The 18044-nt window shown below is 46.8% G+C and overlaps 1 protein-coding gene across 2 annotated transcripts in view; it reads right to left on the bottom strand.

Moving 5' to 3' along the window:
• Nucleotides 1-18044, bottom strand: part of LOC143767252 (uncharacterized) — a 329672-nt gene that overhangs the window by 294205 nt on the left and 17423 nt on the right. The window contains exons 3-5 of one of the 2 annotated variants that reach the window (XM_077255456.1): nucleotides 5428-5607; nucleotides 5221-5344; nucleotides 84-181 (exon numbers count right to left, since the gene is read on the bottom strand). In XM_077255456.1, coding sequence (XP_077111571.1) covers nucleotides 84-181; nucleotides 5221-5344; nucleotides 5428-5607 — 402 coding nt within the window. The remainder of the gene's footprint in view (nucleotides 1-83; nucleotides 182-5220; nucleotides 5345-5427; nucleotides 5608-18044) is intronic. The other variant, XM_077255454.1, reaches the window with a different exon arrangement.

Raw genomic sequence — 18044 nt, 5'->3', positions numbered from 1 at the left:
ACATATAATACTGGAGGATAAAACAAGACTAAGCACGAGTCCTTCACATAGGGGAGATCTCATGACACCTTCTCTCCATCTACCTGATGATCCTGAGGAACATTGGGATCTTCTGGTTTACAGTCCTGTGGAAGAGGAGGACGGTGACATCTCTCTGGTTTTGTCCTCTTACTGGATAGATCTGAAGGAAACACATAAAGAGACTGAATTCATTCTTTACATACAGATAATTATAGGCCTTGTGTATTCACAGATTTCAACCTCTGAAACACATAAAGACGGCAACACCCTTGACCTGGTCTTTGTCCAGCTCTGTTCAATCTCCTACCTAGATAACTCACCGCTTCCCCCTCTCTGACCACAACATTCTCTCCTTCACGCTCACAAATCCTTGCCCACCCCAGCACACTCCTACCTACCACACATTCAGAAATCTACAAGCCATTAACCCTCAGATACGTTCAGACTCCCTACACTCATCACTGTCCCCAATCTCCTCTTTTTCCTGTCCTGATCTGGCTGTACACCACTACAATGACACTCTTAGAAGCACCATTGACCAAGTACCGTCAATCACCCTCAGAACCTCCAAACACCAAGTAAAACTGCCTTGGCTCACATCGCAAAGTCAACTTCTCCAGCGATACTCTAGGAGTGCTGAACGCTTATGGAGGAAAACTCGCACACCAGAAGATTTCATCCACTTCAAATTTATGTTAAGAACCTATAACTCTGCCTTTCACCTAGCCAACTAGCCAAACAGACCTACTTCACCACCCTGATCTCCTCACTAGCCAACAACCCCAAGAAACTTTTTGACACCTTTCACTCACTTATCAGTCCAAAAGCACAAGCCCCTATCACAGACATTTGTGCTGATGACCCGACCTCCCACTTTATAGAGAAAATAGATTATGTCAGTCAAGAAATCTGATCCCAACTACCATGTGCTGTGACTTCCATCCCTCCCTGCATTTCCCCTGGCTCACTTTCCACATTTGATCCCATCACAGAATAAGAAGTCTCCAGACTCCTCTCTTCTTCTCGTCCAACTACATGCACTACCGATCCCATTCACTCACATATACTCAAGTCTCTCTCTCCTGTTGTCACAACTCACCTAACTACAATCTTTATCCTCTCCCTCTCCTCAGGCATTTTCCCATTTCCCATCCTCCTTCAAACACTCTATCGTTACTCCATTACTAAAGAAACCCGCTCTCGACTCATCCTGCACAAATAACTACAGACCAGTCTCCAATCTCCCTTTCATCTCTAAACTCTTGGAGCGCCGAGTCTACTCCCGCCTTACCTGTTACCTCTCCACTCACTCCCTCCTAGACACTTCACAGTCCAGCTTCCGCCCCCTACATTCGACAGAAACTGCACTCATCAAAGTTACCAATTACCTTCTGACAGCAAAATGTAATGGTGACCACTCTCTGCTCATTCTTCTCGACCTTTCTGCAGCTTTCGACACTGTAGACCATCGTCTCCTACTCTCTAGGCTCCAGTCACTTGGCATTAAGGACACTGCTCTCTCCTGGTTCTCTTCCTATTAGTGATGAGCGAATATACTCGTTACTCGAGATTTCTCGAGCACGCTCGGGTGACCTCCGAGTATTTTTTAGTGCTTGGAGATTTAGTTTTCCTCACCTCAGCTGAATGATTTACATCTCTTAGCCTGCTTTATTACATGTGGGGATTCCCTAGCCACCAGGCAACCTCCACATGTACTTATGCTGGCTAGCAGATGTAAATCATTCAGCTGCGGTGATGAAAACTAAATCTCCAAGCACTAAAAAATACTCGGAGGACACCCCAGCGTGCTCGAGAAATCTCGAGTAAGGGTACCGTCACACAGTGCAATTTTGATCGCTACAACGGCACGATTCGTGACGTTCCAGCGATGCATTTACGATACCGTTGTGTCTGACACGCTACTGCGATCCGGATCCCCGCTGAGAATCGTACGTCGTAGCAGATCGTTTTAAACTTTCTTTCGTCGTCTAGTGTCCCGCTGTGGCGGCATGATTGCATTGTGTGACACAGGTTGTATACGATGTGCGCACAGTAAACAATGGCTTCTACATCGCAAATACGTCATGAAATTATCGCTCCAGCGCCGTGTATTGCAACGTGTGACCGCAGTATACGACGCTGGAGCGATACTTATACGATGCTGCAACGTCACGAATCGTGCCGTCGTAGCGATGAAAATGGCACTGTGTGACGGTACCCTAACGAGTATATTCGCTCATCACTACTTCCTATCTCTCTGACTGCTCCTTCGGTGTTTTTTTCGCTGGCTCCACTTCATCCCCTCTTCCTCTCGCTGTTGGGAGTACCTCAGGCCCCAGTTCCTTGCCCCCCTTCTCTCTCTACACGGCCCCAATTGGACAGACCATCAGCAGATTTGGCTTTCAGTACCATCTTTATGCCGATGACAGATAACTATACACGTCATCCCCTGACATTACCACAGCTGTTCTACAGAACACAGGTGACTGTCTGTCCACAGTCTCCAACGTCATGTTGGCCCTCTTTCTGAAACTCAACCTCTCCAAAACTGAACTTCTGCTCCCACCGTCTACTATCCTCCATAAATCTGACATTTCCCTCTCCATGGGTGGCACCATATTAACACCCCGGCAGCAGGTGCGCTGCCTGGGTGTTATGTTTGACACAAATCTCTCCTTCACCTCCCATACACAATCTCTTGCCTGCTCTTGCCACTTACACCTAAAGAACATCTCTAGAAACCGCCCTCTTCTCACCAGGGAAACAACAAAAACCCTCACTGTCGCTCTGATCCACTCCCGCCTGGAAACTGCAATGCTCTATTAATTGGCCTCCCTGTTACTCGACTTTCCCCTCTACAGTCCATACTTAATGCAGCAGCCAGGGTCATCCATCTGGCTAATTGGTACTCGGATGCGTTCGCTCTTCGCCAGTCCTTACATTGGCTGCCCATTAATTATAGGATCCAATTCAAAGTACTTGTTCTCACCCACAAAGCTCTCCACAGTGCAGCACCCCCCCTACATCTCCTCCCTCATTTCTGTCTATCAGCCTAACTGATTGCTGCTCTTTACAAATGACTTTCGACTAACCTCGGCACTAATCCACACCTCCCACTCCCAACTCCAAGACTTCTCCGGCGCTGCGCCAATCCTCTGAAATGCTCTACTCCAAGAAATTAGGACTATCCAAAATTTGCATAGTTTTAGGCACTCCCTCAAAACGCTTTTGTTCAGAGCAGCGTATCATTCACTAATCTAAGTCAATTTATGTGTAAGTGTGCATGTGTAGCCCATTCACCAGCTCCATCTATCCCTCAAGATGGCTGGACCATATTTGTATATATATCATTGTAAATACACACCTGTACTTTGTATCTCCCCCACCTCATTGTAGATTGTAAGCTCTCACAAGCAGGGTTGTCTTATTTTGCATTAATGATTGTATTGTTAACGTTGTTACTTATGAGTTGTGTTTTGAAACTGTTAGGCTATATGCCCACATTGCAGAATTTTCCTGAACAAAACCGGACTACTTTCACAGGAAATCCGCTCGCGTTGTTTTTTCGCGGGTTTTTTTGCATATTTTTCCGCAGCTTCCCACTACTATATTATATAGTGGCAAATCCGGAGATTTTCCGCAAAATCGATGAACATGCTGCGTTTTTTTTTCCGTAATTTTTTTTTTGTTTGCGGATAAAAATGCAGCATGGACATAAAAATTGCAGATTGCATTCTAATAATGGGATGCTTAACCCCTTACTGACCTCCGACGGGATAGTACGTCCGAGGTCAGCTCCCCTGCTTTGATGCAGGGCTCCACGTTGAGCCCGCATCAAAGCCGGGACATGTCAGCTGTTTTGAACAGCTGACATGTGCCCGCAATAGCGGCGGGTGAAATCGCAATTCACCCGCCGCTATTAACTAGTTAAATGCCGCTGTCAAACGCAGACAGCGGCATTCAACTACTGCATCCGGCCGGGCGGCCGGAAATGACGTCATCGCCGACCCCCGTCACATGATCGGAGGTCGGCGATGCTTCAGAATGGTAAACATAGAGGTCCTTGAGACCTCTATGGTTACTGATCGCCGGTAGCTGTGAGCGCCACCCTGTGGTCGGCGCTCACAGCACACCTGCAATTCTGCTGCATAGCAGCGAACATGAGATCGCTGCTATGTAGCAGAGGCGATCGGGTTGTGCCTGCTTCTAGCCTCCTATGGAGGCTATAGAAGCATGGCAAAAGTAAAAAAAAAAAAGTAAAAAAAAAAAAGTAAAAAAAAATGTGGAAAAAATAAAATAAATATAAAAGTTTAAATCACCCCCTTTCGCCCCATTCAAAATAAATCAATAAAAAAAAAATCAAACCTACACATATTTGGAATATGGATAGATCGCCCGATCTATCAATAAAAAAAAAAAGCATTAACCTGATCGCTAAACGGCGTAAAGAGAAAAAAAATCGAAACACCAGAATTAAGTTTTTTTGGTCGCCGCGACATTGCATTAAAATGCAATAGCGGGCGATCAAAAGAACGTGTCTGCCCCCAATTGGAATCATTAAAAACGCCAGCTCGGCACGCAAAAAATAAGCCCTCATCCGACCCCAGATCATGAAAAATGGAGACGCTACGAGTATCGGAAAATGGCGCAATTTTTTTTTTTTTAAGCAAACTTTGGAATTTTTTTTCACCACTTAGGTAAAACATAACCTAGTCATGTTAGGTGTCTATGAACTCGTAATGACCTGGAGAATCATAATAGCAGGTCAGTTTTAGCATTTAGTGAACCTAGCAAAAAAGCCAAGCAAAAAACAAGTGTGGGATTGCACTTTTTTTGCAATTTCAACGCACTTGGAATTTTTTTCCCGTTTTCTAGTACACGACATGGTAAAACCAATGATGTCGTTCAAAAGTACAACTCGTCCCGCAAAAAATAAGCCCTCACATGGCCAAATTCATGGAAAAATAAAAAAGTTATGGCTCTGGGAAGGAGGGGAGTGAAAAACGAACACGGAAAACGAAAAATCCCAAGGGGTTAATGTAAGCTTTTTTTTAGCGTTTTCGAAGCGGAAAACAGACGTAAAAACGCTAAAAATCCTGAACGTAGGCACACAGCCTTAAACTGTTAAGCGGTGCGGAATATGTTGGTGCTAATAATAATAATCTTTATTTTTATATATTATTTAGTCCTGTCTATTACCTGGTGATGTGAGGGGCCAGGGAACCTCCATCATGAAGTCCTTGTACAGATCTTTGTGTCCTTCTAAATACTCCCACTCCTCCATGGAGAAATAGATGGAGACATCCTGAAATCTTATAGGAATCTGACAAATACAATGATATCGTCATCCACCCAATCCCTTCATAGCATTACTGTATAATGTCCCAGCATTCCCAGCAGTGTCACCTCTCCAGTCAGAAGCTCAATCATCTTGTAGAGAAGTTCTAGGATCTTCTGGTCATTGATGTCCTCATGTTTCAGGGGGTGAGGTGGAGGCCCCGTGATTGGGCTCAGGGGTCTTTCCCATCCCTCAGACACAGGGTCCTGACAACGCTCACTAGAGGTCTTCTTCACTATTGTGTAATCCTGGTTATGGAGAGACATATTAATAAATCACACTACAGACATTTCCAGGGTCCTCACCTCTCTAGTTCTGTCCATCTGTTATTCCCATAGATAATAATGATGTTGTGAAAGGAAGCCATGGCTTATGTGGAGAACTCTTGCAGGAGGTGCCACTGATGAGGAGAGGCTGCCATCTGCTGGCTAGCCAAAATCAAGTGGTACCAAAGTATGCTGGAAAGTTTGCAGGGGGAGAGACCTTGACTGGATCAGGTGACCTACAGGAAAGACTTCCCAAATATATAAAAGCCCTGCGCGCCCCTCCACGAGGATAAAGTGACCAATGACCTACTAACCTCCAAGAGCAAGCGTCACTACTCTGTCCTCCTCCTCCTGGACCAGTCTTCTGCCTTCGACACTGTGGACCACTCCCTCCTGTTACAGATTCTCTCATCTCTTGGCATCACAGACTTGGCCCTATCCTGGATCTCATCATATCTAACAGACCGGACATTCAGTGTCTCCCTCTCCCACACCACCTCCTCATCTCGCTCCCTGTCTGTCAGTGTTCCCCAAGGCTCAGTTCTAGGACCCTTACTCTTCTCCATCTACACCTTCGGCCTGGGACAGCCCATAGAATCCCACGGTTTACAATACCATCTCTTCGCTGATGACACGCAGATCTACCTATCTGGACTCAACTTCACTTCCTTACTGACCAAAATCCCACAATGTCTGTCTGCCATTTCATCCTTCTTTTCTGCTCGTTTTCTAAAACTGAACATGGACAAAAACAGAAATCATCATCTTTCCCCCACCTCACTCTACTCCTCCACCCGACCTATCCATCAATGTCAATGGCTGCTCACTTTCCCCAGTCCCACACGCTCGGTGCCTCGGGGTGATCTTTTGTGAACTAGGTTTCTGGGCTCCCTCTAGTGGTCACAAGCGGTATGGTATGAGTCTTGTCTTTCCTCAGGCTTGGACTCAGCTGTTTCGTTAAGCTGTGGGTGTTTTCCTATTTAGCCTTCCTGGAAACTCAGTCTTGTGCCTGGTATCGATGTATTCAGTCCAAATTGGTCTCCTCCTGATTCCTTGCCATCTGTCTCAAGCAAGAAAAGCTAAGTTCTGTTTGCATACTTTGGATCATTTGCATTATCAGTGTTTTTTGTCCAGCTTGCCCAAAATGTGATTTTCTAGCTTGCTGGAAGCTCGAGGGGGCTTATATTCTCCCCTCACACCGTTAGTCGGTGCGGGGGTTCTTGAATATTCAGCGTGGATGTTTTTGCAGGGTTTTCTGCTGACCGCATAGTTCACTTTCTATTTTCTGCCTATCTATATTAGTGGGCCTCACTTTGCTGAATCTAGTTCATCTCTACGTTTGTGTTTTCCTCTTACCTCACCGTTATTATTTGTTGGGGGCTTTCTATATCTTTGGGGTTAATTTCCCTAGAGGCAAGTGAGGTCTTATTTTCTCTTTAGGGGTAGTCAGTTCTCCGGCTGGCTCGAGACGTCTAGGAACAACGTAGGCACGTTCACCGGCTACTGCTAGTTGTGTGTTAGGATCAGGTATGCGGTCAGCCCAGTTTCCACCTCCCTAGAGCTGGTTCTGTTTTTGCAGACTTAGCCGGAATACCAGAGATCCTCTCCCACTAGGATCATAACAGTATACCAGGCCTAAAGGAAATATTTCATGCAATGCAGAAGCGGGATTAAAAAGAAGTTCTGAGTACTTTTTTTTTTTCCCCTTATTCTCTGAGTGGCTTGGAGCTCTGCTGCAGACATGGATGTTCAGACTCTGATTACTAGTGTGGATCAGCTTGCTGCAAGGGTGCAAGGCATTCAGGATTTTGTTATTCGTAGTCCTATGTCTGAGCCAAAGATACCTATTCCTGAGCTATTCTTTGGAGATAGATCTAAGTTTTCGAATTTTAGGAATAATTGTAAATTGTTTCTGTCTTTGAGACCTCGTTACTCTGGTGATTCTACTCAGCAAGTTAAAATTGTTATCTCCTTCTTGCGTGGCGACCCTCAAGATTGGGCCTTCTCACTGGCGCCAGGAGATCCTGTATTGGTGAATGTAGATGCATTTTTTCTGGCGCTTGGATTGCTTTATGAGGAGCCTAATCTTGAAAATCAGGCAGAAAAGGCGTTGCTGGCTATCTCTCAGGGTCAGGATGAAGCTGAGGTGTATTGTCAAAAATTTCGGAAATGGTCTGTGCTTACTCAATGGAATGAGTGTGCCCTGGCCGCAAATTTCAGAGATGGTCTTTCTGAAGCCATTAAGAATGTGATGGTGGGTTTTCCCATCCCTACAAGTCTGAGTGATTCTATGGCTCTGGCCATTCAGATTGATCGGCGTTTGCGGGAGCGCAAATCTGCTAATCCTCTGGCGGTGCTGTCTGAACAGACACCTGACTCTATGCAATGTGACAGAATTCAGACCAGAGCCGAACGGCAAAATCATAGACGTCAAAATGGGTTGTGTTTTTACTGTGGTGATTCTACACATGTTATCTCAGCATGCTCTAAACGCTTAAAAAAAGTCGTTAATCCTGTCGCCATTGGTACTTTGCAGCCTAAATTTATTTTGTCTGTGACTTTAATTTGTTCATTATCTTCTTACTCAGCTATGGCTTTTGTGGACTCTGGTGCTGCCCTGAGTCTGATGGACTTGTCGTTTGCAAGGCGCTGTGGTTTTGTCCTGGAGCCTTTGGAAATTCCTATTCCTCTTAGAGGAATTGATGCTACGCCATTGGCAGAGAATAAACCTCAGTATTGGACGCAAGTGACCATGTGCATGACTCCTGTACATCAGGAGGTGATTCGTTTTCTTGTACTGCATAAAATGCATGATGTTGTCATTTTGGGTCTGCCATGGTTACAGGCCCATAATCCAGTTTTAGATTGGAAAGCTATGACTGTGTCAAGTTGGGGTTGTCAGGGGGATTCATGGCGATTCTCCGTTGGTGTCTATTGCTTCTTCTACTCCTTCTGAGATCCCTGAGTTTTTGTCAGACTATCAGGATGTATTTAATGAGCCCAGGTCCAGTGCCCTTCCTCCTCATAGGGACTGTGATTGTGCTATAGATTTGATTCCTGGTAGTAAATTTCCTAAGGGACGACTCTTTAATTTATCTGTGCCAGAGCATGCCGCGATGCGGAATTATATAAAGGAGTCTTTGGAGAAGGGACATATTCGCCCATCCTCTTCCCCTCTTGGTGCAGGTTTTTTTTTTGTGGCCAAGAAAGACGGGTCTTTGAGACCTTGTATAGATTATCGTCTTCTAAATAAAATCACGGTCAAATTTCAGTATCCTTTGCCATTATTGTCCGATTTGTTTGCTCGGATTAAGGGTGCCAGTTGGTTCACCAAGATAGATCTTCGTGGTGCGTATAACCTTGTGCGTATTAAGCAGGGAGATGAATGGAAAACAGCATTTAATACGCCCGAAGGCCATTTTGAGTACTTGGTGATGCCTTTTGGACTTTCTAATGCTCCTTCTGTGTTTCAGTCCTTCATGCATGACATCTTCCGGAAGTATCTGGATAAATTTATGATTGTTTATCTGGATGATATTCTGTTTTTTTCTGATGATTGGGATTCCCATGTGAAGCAGGTCAGGATGGTGTTTCAGGTTCTGCGTGATAATGCTTTATTTGTGAAGGGCTCAAAATGTCTCTTTGGAGTACAGAAGGTTTCCTTTTTGGGTTTTATTTTTTCCCCTTCTACGGTGGAGATGGACCCAGTCAAGGTCCGAGCCATTCATGACTGGACTCAGCCCACGTCTGTTAAGAGTCTTCAGAAATTCTTGGGCTTTGCTAATTTTTACCGTCGTTTTATCGCTAATTTTTCTAGCGTAGTTAAACCTTTGACGGATATGACCAAGAAAGGTTCTGATGTTACTAATTGGTCTCCTGCGGCCGTGGAGGCCTTTCGGGAGCTGAAGCGCCGGTTTACTTCAGCGCCAGTCCTGTGCCAGCCAGATGTCTCACTTCCCTTTCAGGTTGAAGTTGATGCTTCTGAGATTGGTGCAGGGGCTGTTTTGTCGCAGAGAAGCTCTGATGGCTCTGTGATGAAGCCATGTGCTTTTTTTTCAAGGAAATTTTCGCCTGCTGAGCGGAACTATGATGTCGGTAATCGGGAGTTGTTGGCTATGAAGTGGGCATTTGAGGAGTGGCGACATTGGCTCGAGGGAGCTAAGCATCGTGTGGTGGTCTTGACTGATCACAAAAATCTGATGTATCTCGAGTCTGCCAAGCGCCTGAATCCTAGACAGGCTCGTTGGTCGTTGTTTTTCTCCCGTTTTGACTTTGTGGTTTCATACCTGCCTGGTTCGAAGAACGTGAAGGCTGATGCCCTTTCTAGGAGTTTTGTGCCTGACTCTCCGGGAGTCTCAGAACCGGCTGGTATTCTCAGAGAGGGAGTTATTTTGTCTGCCATTTCCCCAGATTTGCAACGAGTGCTGCAGAAATTTCAGGCTGATAGACCTGATCATTGCCCACCAGAGAGACTGTTTGTCCCTGATAGATGGACCAGCAGAGTTATTTTCGAGGTTCATTCTTCGGTGTTGGCGGGGCATCCTGGGATTTTTGGTACCAGAGATTTGGTGGCTAGGTCCTTTTGGTGGCCTTCCTTGTCACGGGATGTGCGTTCCTTTGTGCAGTCCTGTGGGATTTGTGCTCGGGCTAAGCCTTGCTGTTCTCGTGCCAGCGGGTTGCTTTTGCCCTTGCCTATCCCGAAGAGGCCTTGGACGCACATTTCCATCAATTTCATTTCAGATCTTCCAGTATCTCAGGAAATGTCTGTCGTCTGGGTGGTGTGTGATCGTTTTTCCAAGATGGTCCATTTGGTGCCCTTGCCTAAGTTGCCTTCCTCCTCCGATTTGGTTCCTTTGTTCTTTCAGAATGTGGTTCGTTTGCATGGCATTCCTGAGAATATCGTGTCTGACAGAGGATCCCAGTTTGTGTCCAGATTCTGGCGATCCTTTTGTGCTAAGATGGGCATTGATTTGTCTTTTTCGTCGGCCTTTCATCCTCAGACTAATGGCCAAACCGAGCGAGCTAATCAGACATTGGAAACGTATTTAAGATGTTTTGTTTCTGCTGATCAGGATGATTGGGTGACCTTTTTGCCACTGGCCGAGTTTGCCCTTAATAATCGGGCTAGTTCTACTACTTTGGTTTCGCCCTTTTTCTGCAATTCTGGTTTTCATCCTCGTTTTTCCTCGGGTCAGGTTGAGCCTTCTGACTGTCCTGGGGTGGATTCCGTGGTGGATAGGTTGCAGCGGATTTGGAACCATGTGGTGGACAATTTGAAATTGTCACAGGAGAAGGCTCAGCGTTTTGCCAACCGCCGCCGCGGTGTGTGTCACTGACTTCGTGTTGGGGATTTGGTTTGGTTGTCTTCTCGGTATGTTCCTCTGAAGGTCTCCTCTCCTAAGTTCAAGCCTCGCTTTATCGGTCCTTATAAGATTTTGGAAGTCCTTAACCCGGTGTCTTTTCGTTTGGACCTTCCGGTGTTGTTTGCCATTCATAATGTGTTCCATAGGTCTTTGTTACGGCGGTACGTGGTGCCTGTGGTTCCTGCTGTTGAGCCTCCTGCTCCGGTGTTAGTTGAGGGCGAGTTGGAGTACGTGGTGGAGAAGATCTTGGATTCTCGTATCTCTAGACGGAGGCTTCAGTATCTGGTTAAGTGGAATGGCTATGGTCAGGAGGATAATTCCTGGGTTGTCGCCTCTGATATTCATGCGGCCGATTTGGTTCGTGCCTTTCACGCTGCTCATCCTGATCGCCCTGGGCGTCTTGGTGAGGGTTCGGTGACCCCTCCTGAAGGGGGGGTACTGTTGTGAACTATGTTTCTGGGCTCCCTCTAGTGGTCACAAGCGGTACGGTATGAGTCTTGTCTTTCCTCAGGCTTGGACTCAGCTGTTTCGTTAAGCTGTGGGTGTTTTCCTATTTAGCCTTCCTGGAAACTCAGTCTTGTGCCTGGTATCGATGTATTCAGTCCAAATTGGTCTCCTCCTGATTCCTTGCCATCTGTCTCAAGCAAGAAAAGCTAAGTTCTGTTTGCATACTTTGGATCATTTGCATTATCAGTGTTTTTTGTCGAGCTTGCCCAAAATGTGATTTTCTAGCTTGCTGGAAGCTCGAGGGGGCTGATATTCTCCCCTCACACCGTTAGTCGGTGCGGGGGTTCTTGAATATTCAGCGTGGATGTTTTTGCAGGGTTTTCTGCTGACCGCATAGTTCACTTTCTATTTTCTGCCTATCTATATTAGTGGGCCTCACTTTGCTGAATCTAGTTCATCTCTACGTTTGTGTTTTCCTCTTACCTCACCGTTATTATTTGTTGGGGGCTTTCTATATCTTTGGGGTTAATTTCCCTAGAGGCAAGTGAGGTCTTATTTTCTCTTTAGGGGTAGTCAGTTCTCCGGCTGGCTCGAGACGTCTAGGAACAACGTAGGCACGTTCACCGGCTACTGCTAGTTGTGTGTTAGGATCAGGTATGCGGTCAGCCCAGTTTCCACCTCCCTAGAGCTGGTTCTATGTTTTTGCAGACTTAGCCGGAATACCAGAGATCCTCTCCCACTAGGATCATAACAGTGATCCTTGACTCTACCCTCCCTTTCAAACCACATATTCAAGCCCTTGCCTCCTTTTGCCGATTCCAACTTGCCTCCTCTTGCCGATTCCAACTCAAAAACATTTCCCGGATCCGTGCATTCCTTGACCATGAAACCACAAAACACTAGTAGATGCCCGTATCATCTCCCGCATCGACTACTGCCACCTCCTACTCTGACCTCCCTTCTAGCACTCTGGCACCACTCCAATCCATCCTAATCTCTGATGCCCGACTATTCCACCTGTCTCACAGTTACTCACTTGCCTCTCCTCTCTGCCAGGCCCTTCACTGGCTTCCTATTGCCCAGAGGCTACAGTTCAAAACACTAACAATGACATACAAAGCAATTCACAACCTGACTCCTCCATACATTTGTGACATGGTCTCCCGGTACCTACCTACACGCAACCTTCGATCGTCTCACGATCTCCTTCTCTACTCCTCTCTCATCTCTTCCTCCCACAACCGCATCCAAGACTTCTTCCGTGTTTCCCCTATACTCTGGAACTCTCTACCCTAATACATCAGGCTCTCACCTACCACGGAAACCTTCAAAAGGAACCTGAGGACCCACCTCTTCCGACAAGCCTACAACCTGCAGTCATCCCCACTCTACTGAACTGCCACATGACCAGCTCTACCCTCTCCTCGCCCATCCCCTATAGACTGAGCCCTCGTGGGCAGGGTCCTCTCTCCTCCTGTAGTTGTGTGTGCCTTGTTTTACTCATGTTTATTGTACTTGTCTATATTTGCCCCGTTCACATGTAAAACGCCATGGAATAAATGGTGCTATAAAAATGTATAATAATAATAATAATATTTGGCACCAGGGAAGGGATCTGGGCAGATGTGCTCCAGAGACACCATTGAGACCAGCGTGTCAGGCCTCGGGGGGAGTATATGCCACCCAGATGTCGGTAACTGTCTGGCAAGGTCTGCATTTCCCAGAAGATATCACCAAGAACGGCTTACACTGGTCAGAGCCAGAAGCTGCTCCCTGCGCTGGTCAAGTCTCCGAGGCCCAACTATGTCCATCAAGAGCTGATGCCCAGTCCTCTTCGCCTTGAGCCTGAGAGACTTCTGTTGATGGTCAAGCCGAGAAGACCCATGTAGAGACTGCAACAGGAGAGGCACGCATGCGATTGAGGAGGAACGGCGCAAGTGAGCAGGGCCGTCACTTCCAGCTATCAAACAGTAACGGGGTCAGCTGGGACTAGGAGTACAGGTTGGAAGGGGACCGGTTGGTGCGTTAGAGGCTCAATGGGGTTTAATATACTATTTTAGGAAGAGTCTTGCAGCCTAGCGGGAAAACCTGGTGACCCCTGCTAAAACCAGAGCTTTGAGTGAGAACTCACGTGGTGACTCCCAAGACTGGGCGCACCACCTTTGTAAAAAGGACACTAACGTTAACTATTGAAAGACTTTCTTGTTTATTCTAAACCTGTTGTTATTCCCTCTACTGTTAAATTGAATAGCTACTAACACTAATTGTTTAAAAGTTACTGTTGTATATAGATAGCATTATATCAACCCTTGGCTGTTTCCACTTCGTGATCTCTGCTCGTTGCATCCAGACACCCGTATTAGTTTTAGCGCATTTGGCAGGATGCAACATTCAGATACAGAGATGGCGGACCACTCTGTGACCAAGCCCGGCAAGGGAAATGTAACCTTGGGGGCTATGGTCAGCAACCTTCCGAAGTTCACAGGGAGCAGCGTGTTGCTGTGGGACTGGGCAGAGATGCTGAAAAGTATGCTACGTATGGATTCCCTGACCTCTTCCATTCAGGCCGAGTTAACCCTCCTGACCCTTGATGGGGAGGCCTGGCAGACGGTTATGTACCGCCCACCTAGGGACACTGTGGAAAAGATAAAAATCTTGGAGGATATGCATGGTGACACCACGGACTTAAGGCACCTTCGCATGCGGTTGTTCCAGCGGGTCCAAGGGGAAAGTGAGACCATAGCTCAGTGTCTTAATGCATTGCAGGAACTGACGACTCATATCACTAAGAAGACACAAGACAGGCACCTAGTACTGGGTCTCTTGGACGAAGTGATGCGGGACCAACTCATTGCTGGACCAAAGGACTCCTCTCTGAAGCAGATATTAAAGGAGAGCCCATGTCTGAATCCCGATCTGGGTTTCCTTGAGGTAGGGGTCAAAGTTACAGTCTCTGAGAGAGAGAGACCCCTGTTCTCATCGCCGCTATCCAGAGTCATGAAGAAGTGGTCACCCCTGAGTCAACACGTACTTATCCCGACTGGGTGCAGGAGATACATCAAGAGATGTGTGACATTCGATGTGAGCTCTGCAGCATCAAGGGGACCCTTGCTGCCAATCCTCCAGCTGATCAACCAAACTCACGTGAGAGAAGGTCAGAGCGGGAAAGTTGCTCCTTATGGATCACAACATGTCACGTACGTAGCCCATCAGCGGAACGCGAGTGAGAGTGTTGGACCTGAGGTGGAAGGGGGAACATTTCAAAAGACTGTCCAAATTGAGAAAGGTGGAGACGGGGGTGCCAGCTAACTAATGCGCCCCACGGTCGTGGAGCATACCATGGGGTTTCGAGCCTCAGAGGGTTGAAGAGAGAATTCTGAGGATATTGTCTCCGAGAGGCAAATTACCTGGACTGAATTCAATGGGCAAAGCATTCACTGCTTGATTGACACGGGGTCTCAGGTGACCAGAATGCCTGAGCCATATTTCCAGAGTCATTTTCGCAAAGTTGCTTGCTCCAGAAGAGAACACACCATCCGACTGGTGGCGGCTAATCAAATGCCTATCCCGGTAGCAGGAGTAGTGTGGGTGTTTGTTCGGATATGCGGGAAGGATCTGGGCTGAAAAGTTATAGTGTTGACAAAGGGGTCAAGAAGCAGAGGACCCATTTTAACCCTGGGCATGAATGTGCAAAAAGTGGTGGGAGAATTCTTAGCTGAGGGCCCTGATAACAACAGATGGACCTGTTCCACCCATGACCCGGCAAGTAAAAAAGGTGTTCTAGCAACTAGTGTGAGTCAGCGAAATTCAAGAGTTACCCACTGCCTCCCAGTATCTTGGCAAAGTATTGATATCGTCCGAAGCCACACAGTGACCCTGCCAGTGGGACAGACTGTACTCAATATGCCAGTACTGGCCCATGTATCGTTAGAGTGTGGACATCCATATTGAGCCTATTGATAGAGAAGAAGCGATCTCCGGATTATTGGTTGCCCGCACCCTGGCCACCGTGCGACAGGGACAAATACTTGTGCGCTGTAAAAACGTAAGTGGAGCAATTCTACAGTTGATGCCCCAACAAGAAGTGGCTCGAGTTTATATAATGGCGGAAGATCTCCCCAGACCTGATGCTATAGGACTGACACCAATGGGAAGAGACCCATGGACCAGAGCGGTGTCGCTTGATAGTCAGGAAAGCCAAAGCAAACCACTGGCTGGACTTCACCTCATGGAACAGATGGAGGACAACTTCACTGAGTTTTCCTCGAGGTAAGTTTGGCAGGTTGAACAGTTATAGCAATATCGAGAGGTGTTCGTACAGCATGAAGAGGACTTTGGGTGCACCCATGCTTTTCTCATGAGATCCTTACAGGAACAACTGCTCCCATTCGAGAGAGGTATCAGCAGGTCCAACCTCAGATGTACCAGGAGGTGAAAGAACTGTTGGCCCACATACTACGCAATGGCGTGATCTGCAAGAACCAGAGTCCCTGGGCGGCCCTCCATCATGTTCGGAAAAAAGTTAGTATCCTGCGTGAGTTTCTCCGTGGACTACAGGAGGCTGAACGCGTGTACTGTACGGGACTCCTATCCCTTGTCCAGAACTTAGGAGTCCCTATCTGCGTTAGGAAAAGCCAAATATTTTTCCTCACTTGAATTAGCGAGCGGCTACTGGCAAGTCCCAATGGCTGAGAAGGACTGCCAGAAAACAGCCTTTGTCCTCCCTACGGGCGTGTTCGAGTTCAACCGGATGCCTTTCAGACTGACGAATGCACCAGGAACCTTTCAGCATTTGATGGAAAGATGCTTGGCAGACCTGAACTTTGAAGCCACTTAGATCTATCTGGATGACATAATCATCTACTCCGCCACGTTTGAAGAATATCTTCACCAGCTGGAGCAAGTGCTGGAGCGGCTTCAAAGACAAGGATTAAAAATAAAGCCCCAGAAGTGTCACCTATTCAAGTGAAAAATTGAACACCTGAGACACATCGTGCCTAGTGAGGAAGTTTACCCTACCACAAAGAAGGTATGCTGCAGTACTGAAGGAGCCCACGCCTACCCACCTTAGAAAACTCTGAGCGTTCCTAGTGCTTGGCTGGATACTACCGCAGTTTGTTAAGGGACTTCAAAAAGATTGCGGTACCACTCAATGAGTTGTTGCGGGCACAGCTGGGGGAGTCAAACGTCAACCCATTCAATGGGGCCTATGACAAGTTAGCATTTCAGGCATTGAAGAGGACATTGACAGATGCCCCAATCTTGGCCTACCCTGACTTCTTGCAGCCCTTCGCGATGTACACCAATTGAAGCGTTTAAGGACTAGGGGCACTATTGGCTCAGGTACAATAAGGAAGAGAGTGGGTGATCACGTATGCTAGTAGGTCACAGAGACACAATGGATCCAGACAATTACAGTACGCTCAAACTGAAGTTTCTGGTGCTAATATGGGCCATGACTGAGAAGTTTGCTGAGTATTTGTCGGGGTCAGAAATACACATGTGGATGGACAAGAACCCCCCGGCCCATCTAGAAAATACAAAGCTGGGAGCTCTAGAACAGTGGTCGCTCTCAAGGACGTCTAAATATCAGTACAAGATCTCCTATCGGTCCCAGAATACGCATGCAGATGCCTTGTCCCGAATCACCCAAGCCGAACCAAAGACAGACTTAGGTGAAGAACTTGAGAGTGAAGAGATCCCAGATTTTAAGCAGTTCGCTGCGGCTGTAGTAACCACTCAGGAGTCTAGAGAAGAGCCCAGACTCACCCAAATTCTTTGCCGCTCAAGGGACGAGTGGATACACCTGCAATAGTCCGATTTGGAGCTGGCAAGGCTGAGGAAGTGGGTTGCCCTGGTGCAAAGGCCTGATCAGGAAGCTAGGGCTGCTTTGACCCCAAGTATCCTGCAGATCTTCGACCAGTAGGAAAGGCTCTTCCTGAAAGATAGCCTGCTGTGCCGAAAGATTCAACTCCCTTGAGAATTCGATGTTACCTGGAAAGTAGTGGCTCCAGAAGCGCTGATAATGCAGCTGGCTAAAGAAGCTCATGAGAGGGGTGCCCACTTGGTGTAGAGAAGACCATTCGGTGGTTGCAACGACTGGTGTACTGGCCTTAATTGTGGCAGAAGGTCAAAGGAGTTTCCCAAATATGTAATCGGTGTGAGCTGAACGAACCTCGGAACAGGGGGCTCCTATTTAAGATATCCAAACCTATGCGCCTTTGGAAGTCCTGATGATCGGAACATCATACAATGGCTACGGATATTGCTTGGTGATTACTAGTGTTGAGCGATACCTTCCGATATCGGAAAGTATCGGTATCGGAAAGTATCGGTCGATACCGTCAAAGTATCGGATCTAATCCGATACCGATACCCGATCCCAATGCAAGTCAATGGGACGAAAATATCGGAATTAAAATAAACCCTTTCTTTCCTTGTAGGTTCATTCTACATGAAGGAAAACAACTAAGAATAATGAAGGATGTATTGGGGGAGGTGGCGGAGACATTAAAGGCATAGAGGTTTAGCCCAATCAAATAGAATAGCAGGAATTAAAAAAAAATTTTAAGACGTTCGGAGTTACAAAGATATTGACTATGTTAAGAT

This window comes from Ranitomeya variabilis, chromosome 4 (assembly GCF_051348905.1).
Source record: "Ranitomeya variabilis isolate aRanVar5 chromosome 4, aRanVar5.hap1, whole genome shotgun sequence".
NCBI lineage: Eukaryota > Metazoa > Chordata > Amphibia > Anura > Dendrobatidae > Ranitomeya > Ranitomeya variabilis.
The sequence above is the reverse complement of the archived record's forward strand: the minus strand, read 5'-3'. Positions and strand labels throughout refer to the sequence as shown.